The sequence below is a fragment of the Xyrauchen texanus genome, chromosome 4, assembly GCF_025860055.1.
Source record: "Xyrauchen texanus isolate HMW12.3.18 chromosome 4, RBS_HiC_50CHRs, whole genome shotgun sequence".
Classification (NCBI taxonomy): domain Eukaryota; kingdom Metazoa; phylum Chordata; class Actinopteri; order Cypriniformes; family Catostomidae; genus Xyrauchen; species Xyrauchen texanus.
In genome coordinates, this window is record NC_068279.1 from 15,409,678 (window position 1) to 15,433,229 (window position 23,552).

The 23,552-nt window shown below is 37.0% G+C and overlaps 2 protein-coding genes across 3 annotated transcripts; one reads left to right on the forward strand and one right to left on the reverse strand.

Annotated features, from left to right (window-relative positions):
• Positions 1-1,513: 1,513 nt before the first annotated feature.
• On the reverse strand, positions 1,514-14,666 carry LOC127643081 (pyruvate dehydrogenase E1 component subunit alpha, mitochondrial-like). 2 transcript variants are annotated; one of them, XM_052125641.1, is made up of 12 exons: positions 14,499-14,661; positions 12,851-12,871; positions 10,323-10,391; positions 8,664-8,837; positions 8,356-8,482; positions 8,177-8,268; positions 7,837-7,929; positions 7,456-7,611; positions 7,283-7,354; positions 6,909-6,976; positions 2,990-3,098; positions 1,514-2,775 (listed from the first exon to the last, which is right to left on the reverse strand). In XM_052125641.1, exons 1-12 carry the CDS (start codon positions 14,553-14,555, stop codon positions 2,611-2,613), a joined length of 1,203 nt encoding a protein of 400 aa, XP_051981601.1. In that variant the 5' UTR covers positions 14,556-14,661; the 3' UTR covers positions 1,514-2,610. The 2 variants fall into 2 exon arrangements, with proteins under 2 accessions (XP_051981601.1, XP_051981602.1); XM_052125642.1 differs by lacking the exon at positions 12,851-12,871 and having other exon boundaries at positions 14,499-14,666.
• An 879-nt stretch (positions 14,667-15,545) lies between these two features.
• LOC127640886 (CTD nuclear envelope phosphatase 1A-like) lies at positions 15,546-23,552 on the forward strand. The gene is made up of 8 exons (XM_052123584.1): positions 15,546-16,150; positions 17,087-17,153; positions 17,437-17,555; positions 19,713-19,784; positions 19,932-20,048; positions 20,196-20,307; positions 20,717-20,801; positions 22,590-23,552. The coding sequence occupies exons 1-8, from the start codon at positions 16,046-16,048 to the stop codon at positions 22,648-22,650; spliced, it is 738 nt and encodes a 245-aa protein (XP_051979544.1). The 5' UTR covers positions 15,546-16,045; the 3' UTR covers positions 22,651-23,552.

Below are 23,552 nucleotides of genomic sequence, written 5' to 3' on the forward strand. Positions count from 1 at the left end.
TTCTGTTTTCATATTGCCTATTCAGGGGTGGAGCTGTTTAAACTCTCTTTCTAGGGCAGTGCACATTGGAGCATCCTCGGCTGTATCTTTGTGATTCCTTTTTGATCGTTATGCTCTTTCTTTTACATTACACCTCTTTTCTTTCACCCCCATAATTAAATCCACGTTGATTTGCTTTCATCTATATAGTTCCTCATAAGAAATAATAGTAACACTACATAGTTGTATTTTTTAAATTACACTGTAAAAAAAATCCTGTTGTTTTTACAAAAATATAATATTAAAAATGTAACTTGTAAACAATTGTACAGAACAACCTGTATTTTTTAGTTTAAAATTGTTGTAATTTACACGATCACGCAGGCACTAAAACAAATCTGTTTAATTTGCAGTAGAAAATAAAAAACCTCACAAACTAGAAATGAAACTGTAACAATTGCAGAAGGGCACATGATGACATGAAGTTGAACATTAGTGACTCTTCCAGAAGCAATGACCAAGAAACACGTAGAGACAGTGCCCAGTGTCACTCACACAAACACTAAACACCATCAGGGTAACACATGACAAATTTTAATAATGCTGCTAACAAACTACTTTAAATATAAAACAGACCATTCCGATGTACATAACTGATATTAAAAATAAGAAGAAACATAACTATTCACATAAAATATAATGAAATATGATGGTCATGCAGGGAATTGTGGGTACACCAAATTGTTTTTTTTTTACTGTATTTTTAACAATAATTTACTGTAAAAATTACATGTACTCTCTTGTTAAACATGTAAATATTTTACCCTTACTTATACAGGATAAACATACTTTTTACATCTAAAAATTTTTATTTTTACATAATGTTTTTGTAAAAACTACTGTATTGTTTTTAAAATGTTTTACAGATTTTTATTATACAAATTTGCTGTATACTGTACATTTTACAGTTAATACTCATTGATAAATGTATTTTTTTCTGTAGCATTTTTAGTCTTTTACCATTAAAATTACAGACATTGTCTATTTTATAGGATTTTAAGGTATTTCAATTTCATAGCAAAATTCCATCAGATTTAATTGTGTGATGTTTAACAAACTTGAATGAATAAAACCTAAAATATTATTTTTTTTACTATTATTTTTTAATCTTACTAATTTCAATTTGAGGAATTTTTTTAAATTGGAATTTATAAATCTTAAAATTATTATTATTTGAGTGCACTAGGTGAAGTGCACATTTTTTTGTTTACGGTGTTCCTCAAAACATAGCTGAGGAAGGGTAATCGCTATATCTGATACATTCACGTCCAGCTGAAGGGCTTAGCATAAACTGATTTGAGGATTACATTTTATTTCCACTCTCCCTTTTTTTTGTGTGTGACCTGTTTCCCAGAAGCACATTATGCTTCATGAAAAGAGACCATGCACTGGGAAGTTTTCTAATTTTACATTTCTGCTAACTTAAATGTGTTTTTATTTTTTTCAATAAAAGAGGGAAGAATATAAACTAATGTATTGTATTGGAAACATTTATTTTTAGTTGTATGGTATAAAGACCACATTGGATAACACATCCATTTGCCTGATCTAGTTGACTCTCATCCTGGTCAACAAGACATAAAGGCTTAACCAGTGACCCTGATGCCCCTTCACAACCTAAACAGCATCCTAACATCCACTGCAACAAATCATCCTCCAGCTACAGATAGGTTTTAAATAAGCATCTATTAACATTCACTGATACACTTGAATGTGAATTTATATTCCCAAGAAACATTGTAACAAAAGCCTTTTCCCCCCAAAAAATAAATACATGAAAAAAAAAAAAATTTTTAAATAAAAGATCGAGAGTGAAAGGAAGGCTAAAACCATGTACAGTTCCCCATTCTAAAACCACATTTAAAGTTGTTTTTGTTTCAAATTCAGATTGTTATAGTTTATACACTTTCAGGGCCAACCTATAAATGTATATTGTAGGCACTGATTGTTTTCCAAGATACAACAGAATCAAATAACCCATCACATTATATACTATAAATAACACACTTAGCCTTTTGTATGCATTATCACATAGATTTATATTTTATCAGTATTAATAAACATTTCCCCTTTAACAATCAGTTTAATAGGAATTAGGGCTGCAAGAATTTGAAGAAAGATGTGATTTGGCTACAACACCACACTCTTGTCAAAATAAAGAGTGAAAGATATGCGTGTTTGCATATCTGTAAAACAGTGACATAATGATGCAATGTGTTTGTAAAATGTTGGCATGGAGCAATAGAGGCATTGGGGTCGCTGGGAAAGCACCAGTAGTTACAAGCCAAATGCTGCCATGTACACTCACCAATTACATGCCATGTAAGATAAAAAAAAAAAAAAGTACTCAATAAAATAGACAGTATTGGAATTATGCTAGGCTGATCATGATGAAGACAACAAGGCAATGATTAAATGTGAAAACAGGTCTCAATGTGGCCAACAGATCTGGCTAGGTTTCCAAAAAACAGTTTCTATGAAACCTAGAGGCAACAGTACATTGTTGTGATGTGCGCTTGAACAGGAGAGGGTCAGCTAGTAGGAAGAGAAGGGGACATGATGGAAGATAGTTTAGCTGACGGACTTAAGCTTGGCCCAGGGGTTGGTGCCACGCACTTCCAAAGGAGGGTTATTGTAGAAGATGTGGTTGCAAAGATCCTCCAGTGGAGGCTCGGGGTCTGTGGTAGCAAACTGAGCACCATCCTCAATCTCCTTCCTTACCTCAATATCAATCTCCTGCAAACAAGCATCACAATTTAGTGAAACAGCAGAAATGGCCTAAAACAATAATGCTTTTATGATGTACAAATGGCAGAGGTAATTCACTGATGTGTCTCGTCTGACCACTTATGATCAGAAGTTTATATCAGGTGTAAACAGTTCTATACAAAACATTTAAAACTTTTTTTCTAATTCAGTAATGAGGGATCTCAGGCTCATGCATTCTCACCTTAAGTTCCTCCACACTTGCCATGTTGTTGCTTAGCATGTGATCCTTCAGCATTGAGATGGGGTCACTCTTACTGCGCACCTCCTGGATCTCCTCACGTGTGCGGTAACTATGGAAACACAGTAGATAAGGAGAGCAAAGTTTGTGCTGTCACTTATGGTGAGGGGCATTGACAGAAAGAAGCATTAGATACATATTGGATTCAATCAGTAGTGATAATACTGAGATAGATGTATGTACTTATACAGTGTTAACAGTTCAAGCCATGTAGGTTGAGTTATGCATTTTATTTATAATGATATAACATATGTATAATAACTGCAATGGGTTATGTCACTATAGTGATTGTTGTGCTTGCCCACTGCAATATGTGTGACAGTATTCATTTAAATTGATGACAATAACTTCTTAAACTCTCCTCACTTAAAGATATTGTTTACTCCAAAATGAAAATTCTCACATACTCACCCTCATGCCATCCCAGATGTATATGACCTACTTTCTTCTAAAGAACACAAATTATGATTTTTAGAAGACTATTTCAGCTCTGTCCATACAATGCAAGTGATTGGGTGCCAAAATGATGACACTCCAAAAAGCACATAAAGGCAAATAATCCACATCAGTGTTTCCCAACCTTGTTTCTGCCACGGCACAATTTTTACGGCTAAAACATTCCATGGCACACCACTATCCCACACAGGCTAAACATCATCAATATCTTTCCTTTCCAAGAACCTATTAGTGTTTTCTGTCCGTGTATCCTTTTAATGTTTGAAATTCGGCTATGCAAAAAAAAGAGTCAAATTGCGTTTGACTTTCTCATCGTCCGTCATTTTGACGGACAGGGTTGTAAAAATTCCATCATAATCTATTGTTATAAGTCATTTTAATTTTCATATTTTAATGATAATAAGACCTTTAATAGCTCATGAATTTACAGGACGAGCATATAGCAGATTATGCATTTATTTATGAAGAGAATAAATGAACAACAGAGACTAGAGGTCGACCGATATTGGTTTTTTCAGGCCGATGCCGATCTTTTGAAATCCGGGTCGGCCGATGGCCGATTAATGCTGCCGATTTATTTTGGCCGATATTTGGCCGATATGTGCTTGTTTTTAACCTCTTATTTGAACCTTTTATTTGAAAGATAAAATGTAACACAAATAATTACTTAAGAAAAATACATTTATTGAACACTTGACCAAGCTGCACTTGTACACTTGAATCTCCAAATATGTCGTTTTGACTTATTTTTGTGTATAGTTGATCGTTTAGACGCATGAAACCCAAAGTAGCCTATAGTTTGCATGTCTCTTTGCGGTGTGTTTTGGAGCGCGCGCCGCCTTGGGAAGCCATCTCTTGCGCTCTTTTTATTATTAAACGCGTCCCGCAATTTAGCAACAGTAGCTAGACTGCATTTTACAACAATCACCGATCGTGCTGATTCTGACGTTAAGTTTGAGTTTTAGGGAGAAATGTCAGTGCACCGCTGTGAAGGGAAGGATGTTGTGCGATTTATATTCTTTTATATTTATAAAAGAATATAAATATTCTTTTTATAATCTTTGGAAGGCGAAATCTAAAATAAAATCTAAAATAAAATCAGACTAATAATCACATATCTAAACCAGGCTATGTTTGAATGTTTAGTTCTGTCACTCATTAAGCAGGGCTCGTTTTGTGCTCGCTGTGGCACCGCGTGCTGTAGTACCGACAGCAGAACCGATAACGTCCGAGCTTACCAAAGCCAGTCCTTCAATAGCATATACTGCGTTGGTATATTTTTATTACTTATTTATCTGCATTGAGTGACAACCCTCTCAAATATAAGACACACAAACAGAACAAATAAAAGTCTCAGATTCACTGTCTGTAATTGCAAAATTCTTGCTTACTTATTGTGACATGATAGCAACCCTTCTGCTGTGATAATGCAACTTCAACTACGCTATCAATATCCAAAGTAGCCAAACGTCATGTCGCCTATCGCGTTTGTCACGTTTCTTCTTCAAGTTGGCAGTAACATAACAAAAGTTTTTAATTAAATCTAAAGAAGTTATACAAATTTAACCCTTACTGTTTTCTCCAAGGAACTTAGCTCCTTCCTTAGGCACTGGATGAGGTCTGCTCACTCTGCTGGAAAATGACTCTAGGGGCAGCGTGCGTCGAACACGTGTTCCACAACAACACTAGGCTGCCCACAGATGCGCCTGCCTAATAATCGGCTTGATATGCGTGGATATTGGCCGATGCCGATTATGTAAAAAATGCTAAAAAAATCGGCCAATTAATCGGCCGGCCGATTAATCGGTCGACCTCTAACAGAGACACCACATGAAACAGATGAATGTTTTTTCCCCGCAGTGACAGCGGAGGCCACTAAAACACGACATATGAACAACGCAATATTCAAAAACAAATTTGATTAAAATATGAACAAAACATGAAAAAAATTAACTGTACAGAACTAATTCGACAACTCAAACCTTCCTCTTTTTCCGCATTGACTTAAGTGCTCACCTGTGCGTAATCAAACACATCAAGGGAGACTGATGCTGAGGCAATTGTCATTAGATTTTGCATCTTTGCCTCAAACAGAGGACTTCTCGTGGCAGTTTAATTTGGTTCTGGAGGCAGAACCCAGCGTCAAGCGCCGCATTGCCCTCCACATGACAAGAGTTGAAGAAAGCATCAAAGAGGGGAGATTTTACCATTTTGCCACGTAAAAAAGCGGGAGGTGTGCACAATAAACATTGAAAACATGTATTTGGAAGAGAGAAAAAAAGCTTGCAGTTGCTTTGATAGCAGAAAGTAATAAAATGACTTGTTTATGTTTAAGCGTTTTCTTGGAGAATTTAAATTAGTTCAATAACTGGGGTCTCTGATATTCATAAACGATAAGGTAATATTTAATTAAAAGAAATTACGAGACATTCAATTTCACTTCATAAATTTGGACAGTTTTTAAATATTTATTGTTGCTTAGTACTCTCAAAGACATTATTGGTGACGCAAAAACATGTGTGTGAAAAACACTTTGGTGTAAATTCACTTCATAGACTTCAATGTATTCTGCAGCGCTGGCGAGTCATGTGAAAGACCCTTAACACAAATAAATATCACACACATTTGCACATCAATCACTGCTCTTCACAATCACAAAAGTGACCGATCATGGTTTCAAAATGGTGAATTTCTCTGAAAGGTGAGGAGTTTGGATCCCTGAAATTATTAGTATTTTTTTTTCATGCATTTATGTATTTTGTGGAATTTGATAATTTTTCACGGCACACCTGACAATCTTTCAATGCACAAAGTGGTTGGGAAATACTAATCCATATGACTCCAGTGTTTTAATTAATATCTTCAGAAGTAATATGATAGGTGAGAATGTGGGTGAGAAACAGATCAATATTTAAGTCCTTTTTTGCTAGAAATTCTTCTCCCTGCACTGTAGGGGACAATATGCATGAAAAATTTGACTCACCAAAAATACAAGAAGAATGTGAGAGTGAAAGTTAAAGTGGAGATTGACTGAGCAGGGATGATAATTTATAGTAAAAAAGGACTTAAATATTGATCAGTTTCTCATCCACACCTATCATATCACTTCTGAAGATATTGATTTAACCATTGGAGTCTTATGGATTACTTTAATGCTGATTTTTGGAGCTTCAAAATTTTGCCACCGATTCACTTGCATTGTATACTTTGTACACTTGTACAATCTTCATTTGAGTTCAGCAGATGAAAGTCATACACATATGTGATGGCATAAGGGTGAGTACATGATGAGAGAATTTTCTTTTATGGGTGAACTATCCCTTTTATATAAATATCAAGTAAACCTACTGGTTGCTTAGCAAGGCTCAGAGCAATTACAGGTTGAGATGAGAAAATATATTATTACCTGACTCCTGGGTCACTCATACTGTGTCCATGGTAACGATAGGTCTGCAGCTCCATCAGAATGGGACCCTGAGTAAAAGGTGTCAGGTAACATTGTATTATTGTTTTGTCATTACTAATATCTCATGTAGAATATTCATCTGCTTTTTCTGTAATCGAGAAGTGGCAACTTGGGGGTTAAAGCCCTGAGAAGGGAAAATTTTTAATAACCACTGAGCTAGGACTTCAGCGTAAAGTTTTCACTGTGGCATTGTCCATAAAATTGGTGAATTATGCACTGCAATAAATAAAACAAACATGAAGAATGACAAATATTTAAAATATCATCTTTCCTAACAGAGCTGAGATTAAGTCTCTACAATTAAAAGAGCTCACCTTTCCTGATCTGCAGTGATCAGCAGCAAATTTGGTGGCCTCTCTCACACAAAGGACATCCATGCCATCCACCTACCTCGTGAGAGAACAGGAAAGGAGACATTCTGACATGAAGTTCAATTGATTGCATGATTGAAAAAGCCCTTGCTGTGGAATCATTGTGCGTGTCATACCCTCAATCCAGGGATGAAATCTCCTCTCTTGTAGTAGTCAGTGCTAGCAGCTGCTCTCTCCACAGAAGTACCCATCCCATATTTGTTATTCTCGCAAATAAAGATGCAGGGCAGCTTCCATAAAGATGCCATGTTATACGTCTCAAAGATCTGACCCTACAGAAACACAGCGCAAAGCCTGTACTAACCCTCCATGTTGAACCACAGCTACAGGGACATCATCATGCAAGTTGTTCAAATGCGTATATGGGACAGTAATGTAGTAAAAGGTCTGTGCACAGAAGGCAGATATATATATTTGCAATGTAAACTGGACAAATTAATAAATTGGACCTGCATCAGGGTTGACGAATGACTATTTGGAAGTGAGGAGGGATTTACCTGATTTGCAGCACCATCACCATAGAGACAGACACACAGCTCATTATTTCCCTGGTATTTGCAGGCCAATGCTACACCTGCTCCAAGAGGCACCTGGAATACAAGTGTGTCATATATCGATACAGGTAAACTGTTCACATCCGCTCTTTCCTTACTCCCTTTCATATTTTTACATTCAAGAAAAAGTGAGCTGAGTTCAGTGTTCTTGCTACATGCTTAAGATATTCTCTTGGACATCAAAATGTATACATTTTTATACAATTGATATAATGTTATGAGTTACATAAGCATCAGTGAAGTTCTGAGAACATCTAAGAGGGTTATGATTCATTTAAAATACCTGAGCTCCCACAATTCCATTTCCTCCATAGAAGTGTTTAGTGTACATGTGCATAGATCCTCCTTTTCCTTTTGCAATACCTCCTCTACGACCTGTTGGAGAGATAGAGACACATTTGAAAAATTTGAACAAAACAGTTGTCGTCATTAAACTACAATACTCGGTTTTGTTGTCCTCACCTGTGAGTTCAGCCATGATCTCACGAACGGTGCCCCCTCTTGTGAGTGTGTACCCATGGGCACGGTAGGCTGTGATAAGATGATCAGTTAGCTTAATACCAGCCTCAATTCCCACGGCACACGCTTCCTGTTTGAAGGCAAAATATAAGTATTTCTGTCTCCTTTAAATTATGAATGACTAATGAAAGAAAATATTTGATAATATTTAACTTGAGGTCTTTATAACTTGAGAATTTTCAACAGGCAAATCTAGTGTGCGTGTGTGTTTAGAAGAGAGAGCTGCTGATTGTTTGATTGTTTTGACTCACTTGTCCGTCATAGAGGTGACAGAAGCCTCTAATGATCTTTTGCTTGTAGAGCTGATCAGCTTTGAGTTCCATGCGTCTCATGGTCTGCATGGTGCGGTAGTACTGAAGCCCCTCCTCTCTTGTAAGCACGGCCTGCAGAGGTGGGCCCTCCTCTAGCTTGTGCAAGTCACATTTCTGCCAAAAAGAGAGACAGAGGGTGATTTTCAATCGGATGGGAGCATCCCTATGCCCTACTCACTCCAAAGGACAGAGCCCGTTAAGTGGGAACTCTGGAAGGATTAGGGTACTTGCGACTCATTTGGCTGTTTGGAACACACTTGATGAAGTGAGAAATGAAAGACATACGTCACTTCCTCTTCATCTTCGCCTGAAATGTTATCATGACGATGCAGCATGGCATCCATCACCCCATAAACTGTTCTTAAAACAGGAATCTCTTATTTAGAGCTGTTTAGATACTTTTTGTATTTTTTTCTTCAAACTTTGCCTTTTGTGTCTTATTTAAAATTGCGTACTCTCTCACCGTATGCAGTTTTTATAATAGCAATAATAATAATAATATTATAGCTGTACTATTTTTCATGCGCTTATCTTATCATTCAGATACGGGTCAGGAGCTTCAGTTAATGTTCACATGAACCATCAGAATGGTGAAAATTGTGATCTCAGTGATTTCGACAGAGCATAATTGTTGGTGCCAGATGGGCTGGTTTGAGTATTTCTATAACTGCTGATCTCCTGGGACACACAACTGTCTCTAGAATTTACTCAGAATGCTGCCAAAAACATCCAGTGAGCGGCAGTTCTGTGGACGTAAACGTCTTGTTGATGAGAAAGATCAACGGAGAATGGCCACACCGGTTCGAGCTGACAGAAAGGCTAACTAAGATAACATGTCTGTACAATTGTAGTGAGCAGAATAGCATCTCAGAATGCTCAACACATCAAACTTTGAGGCAGATGGGCTACAAAAGCAGAAGACCATGTTGGGCACATTATTTGGACCATAGTGTTCCAAATAAAGTGCTCGGTGAGTGTAAAATACATTAATAATTATTTCCCGCTGAAAGTCATGTGGTGCACGAGAGTTCTTAATAATTAGATTACATCAGAATTTATAGTAGAGGAAAAATGTACCCTGGTTTTGGAGTGTCTCTGCTTATTGCGGTCTACTATCTTATGTATTAGGACGAATGTAAACTGCGGATGAGGAGATATAGTTGCTACAAAAGTGTTATAGCGCTTGTCAAGCATTTGAACATGTAATATGTTCTTAATGACAACCTTGATTCAAAATATATTGCGAGGATACACCACGCAGGGTCATCCGATCAAAATAAGTTAAAGTTACTTCCTCTAAGTGTCCATCGCATGTACCGTTCGCTAACGGCCTCGTGGAAGGGACCTTCGTAGAGGGGTTCAGTTGCTCACTTTTGTTTGGATTGCCCCTTCGTGTGGTGTCCCTTTCAAAAGGCGCGAAAACACCATTTGGAATTCACAGAATTTTCAGATATATTAAGATATACCCCACATTAGCCGATTTTTCCAGTGAAAACTTTTCTAGTAAAACAACTTAAAACTAGTGCATAAAACACTACTATACATTTTATTTGCAATATATTCAATACATTATGTACCTGCTGATCTCGTAAGACTTACCTTAATGTCAAAGGTGGCCTGAGGGGTGAATCCCGCATAGGTCCTGGCTGATACCACCACTCTTGCTCCCTACAAAAACAGAAAATTAAACATAATGAAACAAAAAAAATAAAAATGTAATGTGTAGGATCCCTGGAAGAGATGGTAACAAAAATTTGGAATGGAAATACACACACACACACACACACCTCTAACATGAATGGAAATATTAAAAACCCTAAACAAACTGCTCTGTATGAAGCAAGAAGCAAGCCCAGATGAAATGGGAAAGATATATCTGCAATAATCTGACCTACACCACCAGTGTAAAATGATCATAAACATAAGACTCAACAACCCAGTGAACAAACACCAACTAATCCAAAATCTAATAACCCTAAATCAAAACATAGGCCTAAGACACTGATGCAATGCATAGTATCAACTGCAGTGACTTGGCACATCTCTTTGATCATGTTCTTGGATGTGAAAAACGGATGCACATCCAGCAACTCTTCATCAAGAGGAATCAATCTGTAATTATTAAAAGTACAAGGAGTGACACCAACATGCTGAGCACTTTAATATATTTTGTATTATGAATGTAAAGAGCCAAAAAAAAAATAAAAAATCAGTTTTAGTATCTTGAATTATCAAATAGTCATCGGCCGAAGCATTCGGAGTGAATGACTCCATAAGGTGGGTAGTGGGAGGGTTAAAATTATGTTAAGCATTGTGTGTGTGTATGTATGAAAGAAATGGTTGTATAATTTTAATATAGGGGCTGCCAGTACTCACAGCAAGCTGTGGCTCTGGTAAGAGAGTCTCTTCAGCCAGGGTGTGGATGTTATCAGAGTGTTGTGGGAAGCAGTTATCATGGCCCAGATGGCTCCCAACTGGTGGGAGACTATTGGACACGAGGGGGACTGTACTGGTATCATTGGCACTGCTGTTAGCCACTGCGGGGGTTAACTTTGCTGCATAGGGGACTGGGTTAATAGCCAACTTGACAGCAATTAGATCAAGTGATGGAGGAACATGGTCTGAAACTGGTTCTTCAATAGTAGTTTTAATAATCTCTTTGAATATGGGTTTGGATAAAACCTGGTCTACGATGGGGTTATCTGGCATTTTGCGAGCTATGTCAGACTTTATGGCTAATTTTCTTTCTGTAATCGGAGGGTCCGTGTTTCAAAATTCTTCTGTGGGAGCTAATGGTGTGGTGTGTGAAAACTTGTCATTATTGGCTGTATGCTATTTACTTTCAGAGCTGTAGCCTCCGAGTAAAATATGTCTGTGACAAGTTTCATTTGGTGCCAATTCTGATGTGGACTTACCATTGGTCGCATGTCCTAAAGCTATACATTCTATGTGCAAATTTGTGTGTGTAAGGAGTGCTGGGGCAGTTGTAGTGTTGACAGGCATCTTTGCTGAGTGAGAAGCTGTAGTGCTGTGTTTAGTGTCAGAAAAAGGTACTTTATGATGTGAGGCCAAGTGTGGATTTTTTAAGTGCAAAGGGGGGCTGGAGTTGTGGTCATGTGAAGCGGTCAAATTTGCATATTCACCCTGGAACGCCAAGAGTAGCAGAACGGCCCGGCAATTGGAGGACCGTAAAACGAAGGACAGGCACATACAGGTCACTCCAGAGGGTCAGAATCTTGAAAGCCATAAAAAGGGAATTTAAAAAGACATCTCCAAGGAGCAAAAAGAAACTTTCAGGTGTTCAGCGATCTTTAAAAAAAATGAAAAAACATTTCCCTGCACTAGGCCAAATCAAACCAATCAATGACCACCTAAACTAAGCTTCTCACAGGCAATAAACTATAGTTGGCAATTCCCTGTCAAATAACATAAAAAACAACCCCAAAACAACTCAAACATGTTTCAACAAACATCTCCTTTCCAAACAAAATCATGACATAAACAAGTTAAAGCCCCATGAGGAAAAATGTGTACTTTCCATAACAACACTGGCAGTGCTCTTACATTACTTTCAAAAACAAAAAGTTCTGGCAAACCACTCTTATTTTCACATGCAATTGAGCTTGCGATTTGCTGTAAATGTTTGCCATAAGTTTGCAGCTCTTCACCCCTGTAGTGGTGAAATGTGAAAATAATGAGTGGCAAATTTGCAGCAAGTTTGTAGAACTCTCCATTTTTGTAAGGTTACTCGAGTGTGTGGGGGTGTGTTTGTGTTTTTGTATTAAAGGGATGATGAGAGTTGCTGTAATCGGCTTGGGTTAAAAAGCTGCATGCGATAGCTACTATAGCAGAATTATTCCCTTTTATCCCACACCACAGCAAAATAAAACAGCCACAATATATGAACATATGGGCATTAATACAAGGATCAGCAGAAGCATGTTTAATACTTAAGAACAAAAAAAAAAGTGATTGGAAACATTTGAACCAGAAAAGAAAACTACAAGTAATAAGACTTTGCAATGGAATAATTTCAAGCAAAAATAATCATCATATTTAACCAAACAAAGATGTAATAAAAACATAAAAAGAGCAGATGACCTATTTCTAAAAGTACCATATCTTACCTCTGATACAAGTTCAGCTCCCTTATAGGAAGCCAATAAGAAAGTGTGCGCGCACGCGAGAGAGAGAGAGAGAGAGAGAGAGAGAGAGAGAGAGAGAGAGAGAGAGTCCAATTCAGTTTATTGTGGCAACAAATCTTTTATTGAGCTGACACACTTCGTGGGTGTCATCTGTCATCAATATTGGCATTGTATAGGTGACCACTCAGCCTTTACCAACAGACTAACATTAATTGACCAGAAACAGACTCAAGCACTTCTGTTCTCTAAATGTTGCATAAAAGAGAACATTAGCCATCTAAGGGGTATTCCAGAAAGCAAGGTTAACTTAGATAAACCCCGAACTCTCTGTTAATTAACCCAAAACTTGCTTAATCATGTTATGTGGGTTCCAGAACACCTGCGCGGTGTTAGTTCACTCAACCATGAGTTTGAAACTCAAGAGTTTGTGCACGTTCTGTGAACTCAGAATAGCATTCTCAGCAAATCACAGAATCCATGAGTCACCATGGAAACAGACGCTAAGAAGAAAGGCATGCCATATTTCAGTGAAGCAGAACATTAAGTTTTAATGACTGCAAACGAGCATTATTTAATCTACACTCGTAATAGCGATAGGAGCTATATTGTTTTAGGACTGAGAGTTTGCTTGACAGAAATTATACTTAATCATTGTGTGATTAAGTATAATTTTTTAATTAATAAAACTATAAAGTTCTACCGTACATATAAATGCTTAATTCAACATTAATATTAGACCCCTCTCGCATACATTAATGTTTAAGTCAACTGTTACGTTATTTGTTTGCACTAAACTTCATTCTAAGTATTAACATTCATATTCTATTCATATTATGTCAATAGGCTATAGGATTACTATATTTTAAGATTCATTTTAATGGTATTTACCATGATCTGTGTATGCAAATTTTATTTTACTGTATGTCATGTGAACTGAATGTAATTCCTTTATTTTTAATACCATTTGATGTACCCAGTTGGGGTTTCTAAAAACTTAATATCATATCACTTATAATTTCCCACAGTTGCTGATGGTCTTATTGTATTAATAGTTCATGCCCAAAGGGGGAGGGCATCAAGGGCCCCATGGTCACTTAACCTGCGGTCTGGAATACACCCCTGGACATCTGCAAACAGTAAACATAATGATAAAAAGGCTGCCTCTCTCAATGGGGTCACCTTTAATTACTAGCAGAGATGGATAAACATACGATTAGTTCTTAAACCAACCATTTTAGGTATAGCATATTGCATTAAATCTTATTTGTTACAACATTATTTTATATTATTACTTTGTATGGCAGCTTGTAACTTGACTAACCACTTTTGGATATATTATCAGCGCAGTGGCAGGTCTAGATAGCTGGCCAAACTAAATCACTGTGGGGAAATAGAGACATTTTTTCATTTGAATACATATACAATGAAAAATAAGGGCGCAATGATTTATATTAAATGATCAGCGCAATCATCTACAGTATTAGCATAAACAGCAGTGTGTCTAGCAGGACGTCAACCGGGCCTAGTGTACCCCGCAAGGTCAACATGGAATGACTGCGCTCAGCTAGCCGTGCATTTGTCTTGGCTCAGCAATAACGAAAACATTATGAATTAAGTGGCAAATACTTACGTTCCTGCTGGCGCTGCCCCTCAGAACGTTAGATATTATGGTGAGCATCTTTCGCATGCTATTAACTCACAACAGACAGATAATCTTCTTCAGTCCTCCGCTTTAGTCAGAAAGCCGCCCACTAGCAGGTTTACAACCACTGCAGATTTGCTGAACGTTCAGTTGGAAATACTACACCCCTGCTGGTCACAGCTTGCACTTCTAGACACTAAAACCTAAATATCTTATGCAGTCTTGTTTCTAAACAAAGATAAATCAAATATATCTTGTTTCAAGGATTTTTTGATAATCTTATAGGAAAACAATACAAATATTATTATCAAGAATATGATTTTTGCCCTAATATCAAAGGTCTTACTAGAAAAAAAGAAATGGTGATCTAACGTGAATGTTCTTGATAAAGAAATATGATCGTGCCTGGTAATATGTGCATGTAAAATGGCTAGAAATAGCATTTTAGATTAGCGTAAAGCTGACAATTTACACAAGGTTTATTTCGATTTCTTCTGCTTCAATCTTCTCAGTCTGCTCGTATAAATGTAACACATCATAAGTGTTTCACCGCTGTTCAAATGCACATCATTTATATGTATAAATGATGAATTGTGCATAAATTAGCGTTCCATTTGAAAGACTATTAAATTAAACAAATGACAATAAAATGCAAAGTAATCTCTTCAGTAATCAAAATAACTGTATTGTAATTACCAATTATTTAAATTGTAACTGAAGTGGAATACAGTTACTTATATTTTGTATTTTAAATACGTACTCCCGTTACATGTATTCCGTTACTCCCCAACCCTGTATATATATATATATATATGAAATTAAATGTTTCTTCCTCTTTTCATTTTCTTTTGGCTCTCCCTTCTGACTTTCTATCAAAAATGTCTTATGAGATCTGCATATATCTGTGAACGCATGAAAGTAAAGACTATTTTAGCGCATCCATTTCATGTTTCGCTGCATCTTCAGGGTCTCAGCTTCTCTTTCTTTGACCCAGCTTCACCGAGGACACGTTTGTTGTTTCTCGGAAGTGACGAAACCAAATGCTGATGGCGGCTCACAGTTGGCTCCCGGATATGTACTTTTTTTAACCGATTTAATGGCGTCTAATTTGACTTTTTGCACACTTGATCATTTGTTTGGTGTCTGGAGAATAACGGCGAAGCAGTTGAGCACAAGAGTCGTGAATTCAAAGCGGGATAATTTGTTGTAGAGCTCGCTGGTCCCAGGGCTTACTGGCTTGCCAGTAAAATACAAGTCCAGTCAGCTTGTGATATCAGAGGTTTGTTTGTGTGTTACACACTGAAAAGATCGCCGTTAACGTTGGACAATTTAGTTATGTTGTGACAGCGGCTCGCTGGTCCAAGTGCAACCGAGTCACCATTTGGTTACTTTGAAGAGCAGACAAGCTGAGGGAAGTGGTTAGCCGACCTGATTAGCTGCAGCCGTAATTATAGTTCTTCTGAAGTCATTGGTCTCCACTGGATAGTCTGAGTCTCTTCTATGATTCACCTTTGCGCCAATCCTCCACTGTCAACATGTTGAAGACACGTCAGTGTTTACTCGGGTTTCGCACTTTCCTTGGAGTGACGTCTAGAATATGGAGTTTCTTTTTATACATTCTCAGGAAACATCTACGAACGGTGAGAGTGTCACCCTGTTTTTCCTCAAAAGTCATCATCTGTCAGTGCGTAAGAATGTAGTTGTGGATACATTTTCTTTAGTCTTTACCTTACATGTTGATCTATCATTTGTAAACAAGCTTCCTCATCGCATTCATTAGCTCCTAGCCTATACTACCTATTGTGTCCAAGATTATCTTCATAAGGAAAGACAGTTAACACTTCAAGGCTACTAAAGGTATAATTCATCCAAAAATGAAAATTCTCTCATCCTTTAATCACCCTCATGCCATCCCAGATGTGCATTACTTTCTTATGCAGAACACAAATGAAGATTTTAAGTGAAATGAAGACACAATGCTAGTGAATGATGGCCAGAACTTTGAAGCTCTAAATGCACATAAAGGCAGCATAAAAGTAACCTAGAAGACTCCAGTGGTTAAATCCATGTCTTCAGAAGCAATATGATAGGGGTGTGTGAGGAACAGATCGATATTTAAGTCATTTTTTTCTTTTCTTTTTTTTTACTATAAATCTCCGCTTTCTTCTTTTGTTTTTGGCAATTCAAATTATTCATGCATAAAGACCTATATTGGGCTGGAAAAATCATTTGTAGTAAAAATTACTTAAATATTTATCTGACACAATTTATCCCACACTTATATTGCTTCTGAAGACATGGATTAAACATGGAGTCATATGGATTATTTGTAAGCTGCCTTTATGTGCTTTTTGGAGCTTCAATGTTCTGACCAACATTCCTTCAGAGCTGAGACATTCTTCTAAAAAGCTTTGTTTGTGTTCAGCATATGAGGAAAAAGTCACACATCTGGGATGGCATGAGGGCGAGTAAATGGCGAGTTTTTTTTGCCATCTATCAGTATAAAGAACAAGCCCAGGCCTACGTGATTTATCTATCTGCATCAATGAATTTGTCCTCTGCTCTGTATTCTACAGATAATCCAGTACCAAACAGTGCGTTATGACAGATTACCTCTCTCCCCTGTTTCCAGAAACAGACTCCGTAAGTTCTCTTTCTCCTTTTCCCTCCTCTTTTTTTTGTTTGTATTTCAGTCCACTAGGGGAGCTTCTAACCTCACAGTTCACACTGGTCAGCGTTTTTACACGAGAACTGAATAACGCAAGTTTTCGCAACATTTGAAATGAGAAGGGTTGAGTACCACTGGTGTAGGCTGATTAACTTGCTTCCTTAAGTGTGGTCAAAAACATTTAAATAGCTGTATATCTGTGGATTTTGATGGTATGTGTCGTGAGCATGTGTTGACTGTCTGCACTGTTTGCTTTAGATGCAGTGAAGAGGAAGATCTTGGTGTTGGATCTAGATGAGACTTTGATTCACTCTCACCATGACGGTGTCCTTAGACCTACAGTGAGGCCTGGTACACCACCAGACTTCATCCTCAAGGTGCACATGACATGCACCCGCTCTAACAATCCAAAAATGAAAGTTTATTCTATTACCATCGTACTTTCTGCTTGAGATATATAGGTTGTATTTCTCTATGTACTGTATGTTATAATGAGCATTTGAAGGTTTTTACTTCCTATCTGTTCAAAACCTGGTGAATATCATTAGGATTTAAGTTATAATGTAGATTTTTTTTAGACATTTAAAAAGTAATTAGCATTACTTAATTGAATTATTGAATGCTTTAACACATAATGATGAATTTCTTTAATTCAGAATAAGTTTCATTTAGTCAACATGATTTGGTTGGATTAGGTCAAGTGAATGTACTAGAGTACAGTGTAGCACAGTTTTAACTCGCCTTCAATAGCTTTGTCAAACTCAATTTACAAAGATTTATTTAATTAATTTTCTTATGTTGGTCCAACTTAAAGGAATAGTTCTCCCAAAAATGAAAATTCTCTCATCATTTACTCACCCTCATGTCATCCCAGATGCTGAACTCATCTGCTGAACTCAAATAAATATTTTAGAAGAATTTCTCTGCTCTTTCGGTCAAACAATGCAAGTGAATAGATGCCAGTATTTTGAAGCTCCAAAAATCACAGAAATCAGCAGAAAAATAATCCATCGGATTTAAGTGGTTAAATCCATATCTTCAGAAGTGATATGATAGGTGTGGGTGAGAAACGGATCAATATTTATGCCCTTTTTTTTCCCAATTTGAAATGCCCAATTCCCAGTGTGCTTTTAAGTCCTTGTGGTTGATTAGTGATTCGCCTCAATCCGGGTGGTGGAGGACGAATCCCAGCTACCTCCGTTTCTGAGACTGCGCATCTTATCGCATGGCTTGTTGTGCGCATTGCCACGGTGACATAGCGCATGTGGAGGCTTCACGCCATCCACCGCAGCATCCACGCTCAACTTACCACGTGCACCACCGAGAGCGAACCACATTATAGCGACCATGAGGAGGTTACCCCATGTGACTGCCCTCCTTAGCAACCAGGCCAATTTGGTTGCTTGGGAGACCTGACTGGAGTCACTCAGCGAACTAGCGAACTCCAGGGGTGGTAGCCAGCGTCTTTTACAACTGAGCTACCCAGGCCATTTAAGTCCTTTTTACTTTACATTTTTATTTATTTTTGTATAAATTGTGCTTGGTTAATCTCCACTTTAACATTCTTCTTGTGTTTTTGGTGATCACATTCTTCATGGATATTGCCCCCTACTTGGCAGGGAGAAGAATTCCTAGCTTAAAAGGATCTAAATATTGATCTGTTTCTCAACCACACCTATCATATCACTTCTGAAGACATGGATTTAACCAGTGGAGTTGAATGGATTACTTTTATGCTGTTATTATGTGCTTTTTGGAGCATAAAATTAACATGAAATTGGCACCCATTCACTTGCATTGTATGGACCTACAGAGTTTAAATATTCTTATAAATATCAAAATTTGTATTCTACAGAATAAAAAGTCAAACACATCTGGTATGCCATGAGGATGAGTAAATGATGAGTTTGAAATTTTGGATGAACTATCATTTTCATTTATTTTATTAATCATTAAAGATGCCAGGTGAGCAAGTGTAAGGACTGTGCAACTGTTGCACTGTCAGTTTAAATAAACTGCTTAGAGTTAAGCAGCACTTGAATCAAGTTTTGCTTGTAAGTGAAAGTCCATCCTCAACATAAGCACCAGTGCCATTTTTCATCCCAATGGTAGCCCCCAAACTTTCCAGACACTCTTTTTAAATACCAATAATACAGAACATTAACGAATCTTGCTCAAATGGATAAATGCATAAAATATCACTTGTTCTCCCTATCCAAACCCATGCCAAGCATGCTGGGAAAAGGAAATCCCCTGCCCAGTTTCATCAATGCTACATTAACACCAGAAAAAGTATTCATGTAGTCCCAACTCCAATGGATTAAGTAAACGTAAATTTTACCGATTTAAATGGACGAAACGCAGTGAAATCAAATTGAATTTAAAATATTCTAGAATTGTGTTGTTTAGTTGATTCTGATTAAGTAATTGGAACAAGCAGCTGAAAACCTTTTTTAGTGTAGTGTAGGTGTGTAATAAGGAACAATAGGACTATTTCAAGACATTTTTTTTTCTCTCATTGTCTCCTTGCTCAGGTGGTAATAGACAAACACCCAGTCAGGTTTTTTGTCCATAAAAGGCCACATGTCGATTTCTTTTTAGAAGTGGTGAGTGAAATCTCTTGAATGTCCACATTTTTTTTCACTGAATAGAGACATATTTACTTGGATTTGCCTTTGACACTAGTTTGGCAAAATATGCTAATTAATATTGTGCTTGTTCTGTTTGTGTTTGCTCTTGTTTGTATATGTCAGGTTAGTCAGTGGTATGAGTTGGTGGTGTTTACAGCTAGTATGGAGATATATGGATCGGCAGTAGCAGATAAGCTGGATAACAACCGGAGTATCCTTAAACGAAGATACTACAGACAGGTAAAAAACCTCTACTTTCCTATTTGCTCTTGATATGGTATTTTAGGATGCTGCACTAACACTCATAATGAACCACTGGAATCATTATTCACCTTTTCATTCTAGCACATCAGTTATCCATCTCCACATCTTTCTTGCTTTTTGCAGCACTGCACTTTGGATTTAGGGAGCTACATAAAAGATCTGTCTGTAGTACACAAAGATCTCTCCAGTATAGTTATTCTGGACAACTCACCTGGAGCTTATCGAAGTCACCCAGGTAAGAGATGGTACATCCATTTATTCTACATTTATGAGTAGTTTAGTATCAGTCCACTCAGTTTTTGCTAAATAAATGGGTGGACTCAGTTGTTTTTGTCCTCATTAAAAAGTTTTATAAAGAAATTTATAGTAATTTTGAAACTTATGTATAAAATCATGACCTCTCACATCAGATGAAGACTTTGCTCACCTTATAACAACCTTATAAAGGCTGTTTTATTGTACATGGAGATCCGTGCACCGTTAAAGGAAAAACAGTTAACAGTGATTATTTATTAAGCCATAATGTGAATCGAAAAAACGAAGAAGTGCATTAATATTATGATTTTTAATAAACTGAAATATGAATGTAATTTTAACCTACTAAGATTTATTTTTCCATGAATGTATATCTGTCATCCTCACAGACAATGCAATACCTATAAAGTCATGGTTTAGTGACCCAAGCGACACAGCACTTCTTAACCTGCTCCCAATGTTGGATGCATTGAGGTATGCAAGTTCTCTCTAGCTTAGGCCATATTATATTCTTTATGACCAGCACAGAGTTGCAATTCTAGATTGCTAAAAGACCTACTATGTGCATCAGAGCAAGCCATTATTCAGCAAATTCAGGAGAGAATATTTTTGTTGTTAGAATTCTCATAAAAATTATTTTAATTTGAGAGATAAGAACCAAAAATGTTTTTTGGTTGGAAAATAGACATTTTCAACCATTCTGTTTCTCAAAAGAGATCAGGCAAACTATTGGTTCTAAATGTAAATTTCTTAACCACAAGTTTGTTTCCTTATTTCTATTCAGAAGAGAAGTGAAACTGTTTCATAATGTTTGCACATCTATCAGTTTGACACTGCAACATATGATGGAATAGGTGTATAATGGACTTGCTCTTATATTTGTATCAGAAGTTTACATATACCTTAGCCAAATACATTTGATCTGTTTTTCACAATTCCTGACATTTAATTGTAGAAAACAGTGCCTTTCTTAGGTCAGTTAGGATCACTAATTAATTTTAAGTATGTGAAATGTCCGGATAATATTAGAGAATGATTTATTTCAGCTTTTGATACTTTCATTACATTCCTAGTGGGTCAGAAGTTTACATACACTTTGTTAGTATTTGGTAGCATTGCCTTTAAATTTTTAAATGTATGCTTGGGGTCATTGTCCATTTGGAAGACCCATTTGCGACCAAGCTTTAACTTCCTGTCTGATGTCTTGACGTTGCTTCAATATATCCGCATAATATTCCTTCCTTATGATGCTATCTATTTTGTGAAGTGCACCAGTCCCTCCTGCAGCAAATTACCCCCACAACATGATGGTGATGTGGATTGTGTTCTTTGGCTTGCAATCCTCACTGTTTTTCCTCCAAACAGTTACATATTTGTTTCATCAAACCAGAGGACATTTCTCCAAAATGTAAGATCTTTGTCCCCGTGTGCACTTGCAAACTGTAGTCTGGCTTTTTTATGGCAGTTTTTGAGTTGTGGCTTCTAACTTGCTAAGCAGCCTTTCAGGTTATGTTGATATAGGACCTATTTACTGTGGATATAGATACTTATCTAAGGTCCTTTTTCTGTTGTTCTGGGATTGATTTGCACTTTTCGCACCAAACTACATTCATCTTTAGGAGACAGAATGCATCTCCTTCCTGAGCAGTATGATGGCTGCATTGTCCCATGGTGTTTATACTTGCGTACTATTGTTTGTACAGATGAACGTGGTGCCTTCAGGTGTTTGGAAATTGCTCCCAAGGATGAACCAGACTTGTGGAGGTCCACAATTTTCTTTCTGATGTCGTTGCTGTTTTCTTTTTATTTTCCCATGGTGTCAAGCAAAGATGCACTGAGTTTGAAGGTAGGCCTTAAAATACATGAACAGGTACACCAATTCTGTACACCTCCTATCAGAAGGTAATTGTCTAAATGCTTGACATCATTTTCTGGAATTTTCCAAGCTGCTTAAAGGCACAGTTAACTTGGTATATGTAAACTTCTGACCCACTGGAATTGTGATAGTTAATTAAAAGTTAAACAATTTGTCTGTAAACAATTGTTGTAAAAATTACTTGTTTCATGCACAAAGTAGATGTCCTGTACGACTTGCCAAAACTGTTGTTTGCTAATATTATATCTGTGGAGTGGTTAGAAAATGTGTTTTAATGACTTCGATCTATGTGTATGTAAACTTCTGACTTCAACTATAGATGTGCGTGAATATATATTTTGCTATTTCAGTTGGTTGTCCCCACTGTCTTTTCATTCAATTTCTAGGTTTACCTCAGATGTTCGATCCGTCCTCAGTCGAAATCTCCACCAGCATCGGCTCTGGTGATCATATCTGTCGAGGATGGTCTCATCTGGCCGCCTTGTATTTACACAGCTCTGCCCGCTATGTGTAAGCCTCTCGAAATGTAAGCCCTCGTTATCATGTGAGCTCACAAGAGTTATATGGACTCCTGATGAAATGCTACCACATGGGAGGACAGAGAGGAACAATGGATATGATGAAGCTATTTCAGATAAACTCAAAACAAATGGAGAGGACAGAATTTTTTCTTGTTTTCTTTTTCCTTAAAAAATGGACACTGCCTTACATTTGTTGGATGTAATATGTGTATGTTGGAGTATTTCTAAATGAAAGAGGGAGAATGATTGTGATTTCCATTTTACCTTACATTTTTAGGTAAATAAAGAATCAATGAACACGTTAGAACAACCAGTCACTTTCTACAATTCATTAGCACTTACTAGCAAATGTGGTCACTTCCCTATCTTATCTACTCATTCTCTTGTTCTTTTGTCTGTCTGCCATCTCTGGTATCTGATCCACTTCTTTATGTTATAGGGATAGTTTGCTCAGAAATTAAAATTCTATTATAATTTATTTGTTCCAAACTCATTCCATGACTTACTTTCTTCTGTAGCCTATATAGCCTTAGTCACCATTCACTTGAATTGCATATTTTATTTTCCATACAATGAAAGTGAATGATGAGAGGCTAACATCTTCTCCATGGATGAACATAGGTCAGATACATTTGGAACAACACATTTGGCAAATAAATAATGACAGAATTTTCTTATTCACAAGTAGCACCCTCTTGGATTTTATGGGAATGAAAACGAGGCCATGAGGGATAGACTTACAGTCTCTTCAATGTATGCATGGTATAAAGCTCCTAGGTCCCATCTGATTTTCCACAACTCATATTGTCTGGGTCTTTTTTTCTACTG

What these genes read in the sequence shown, in the direction of transcription:
- LOC127643081 (XM_052125641.1), bottom strand. Translation starts at nt 14,555, where the DNA reads ATGCGAAAGATGCTCACCATAATATCTAACGTTCTGAGGGGCAGCGCC. An exon ending in ATGGAATTGTGGGAGCTCAG is followed by an intron (nt 7,930 to 8,176) that starts GTATTTTAAATG and finishes CTTGTATTCCAG; the next exon opens with GTGCCTCTTGGAGCAGGTGT. An exon ending in GTGATGGTGCTGCAAATCAG is followed by an intron (nt 7,612 to 7,836) that starts GTAAATCCCTCC and finishes GTGTTTCTGTAG; the next exon opens with GGTCAGATCTTTGAGACGTA.
- LOC127640886 (XM_052123584.1), top strand. Translation starts at nt 16,046, where the DNA reads ATGTTGAAGACACGTCAGTGTTTACTCGGGTTTCGCACTTTCCTTGGA. An exon ending in TCGATTTCTTTTTAGAAGTG is followed by an intron (nt 19,785 to 19,931) that starts GTGAGTGAAATC and finishes TGTATATGTCAG; the next exon opens with GTTAGTCAGTGGTATGAGTT. An exon ending in AACGAAGATACTACAGACAG is followed by an intron (nt 20,049 to 20,195) that starts GTAAAAAACCTC and finishes TGCTTTTTGCAG; the next exon opens with CACTGCACTTTGGATTTAGG.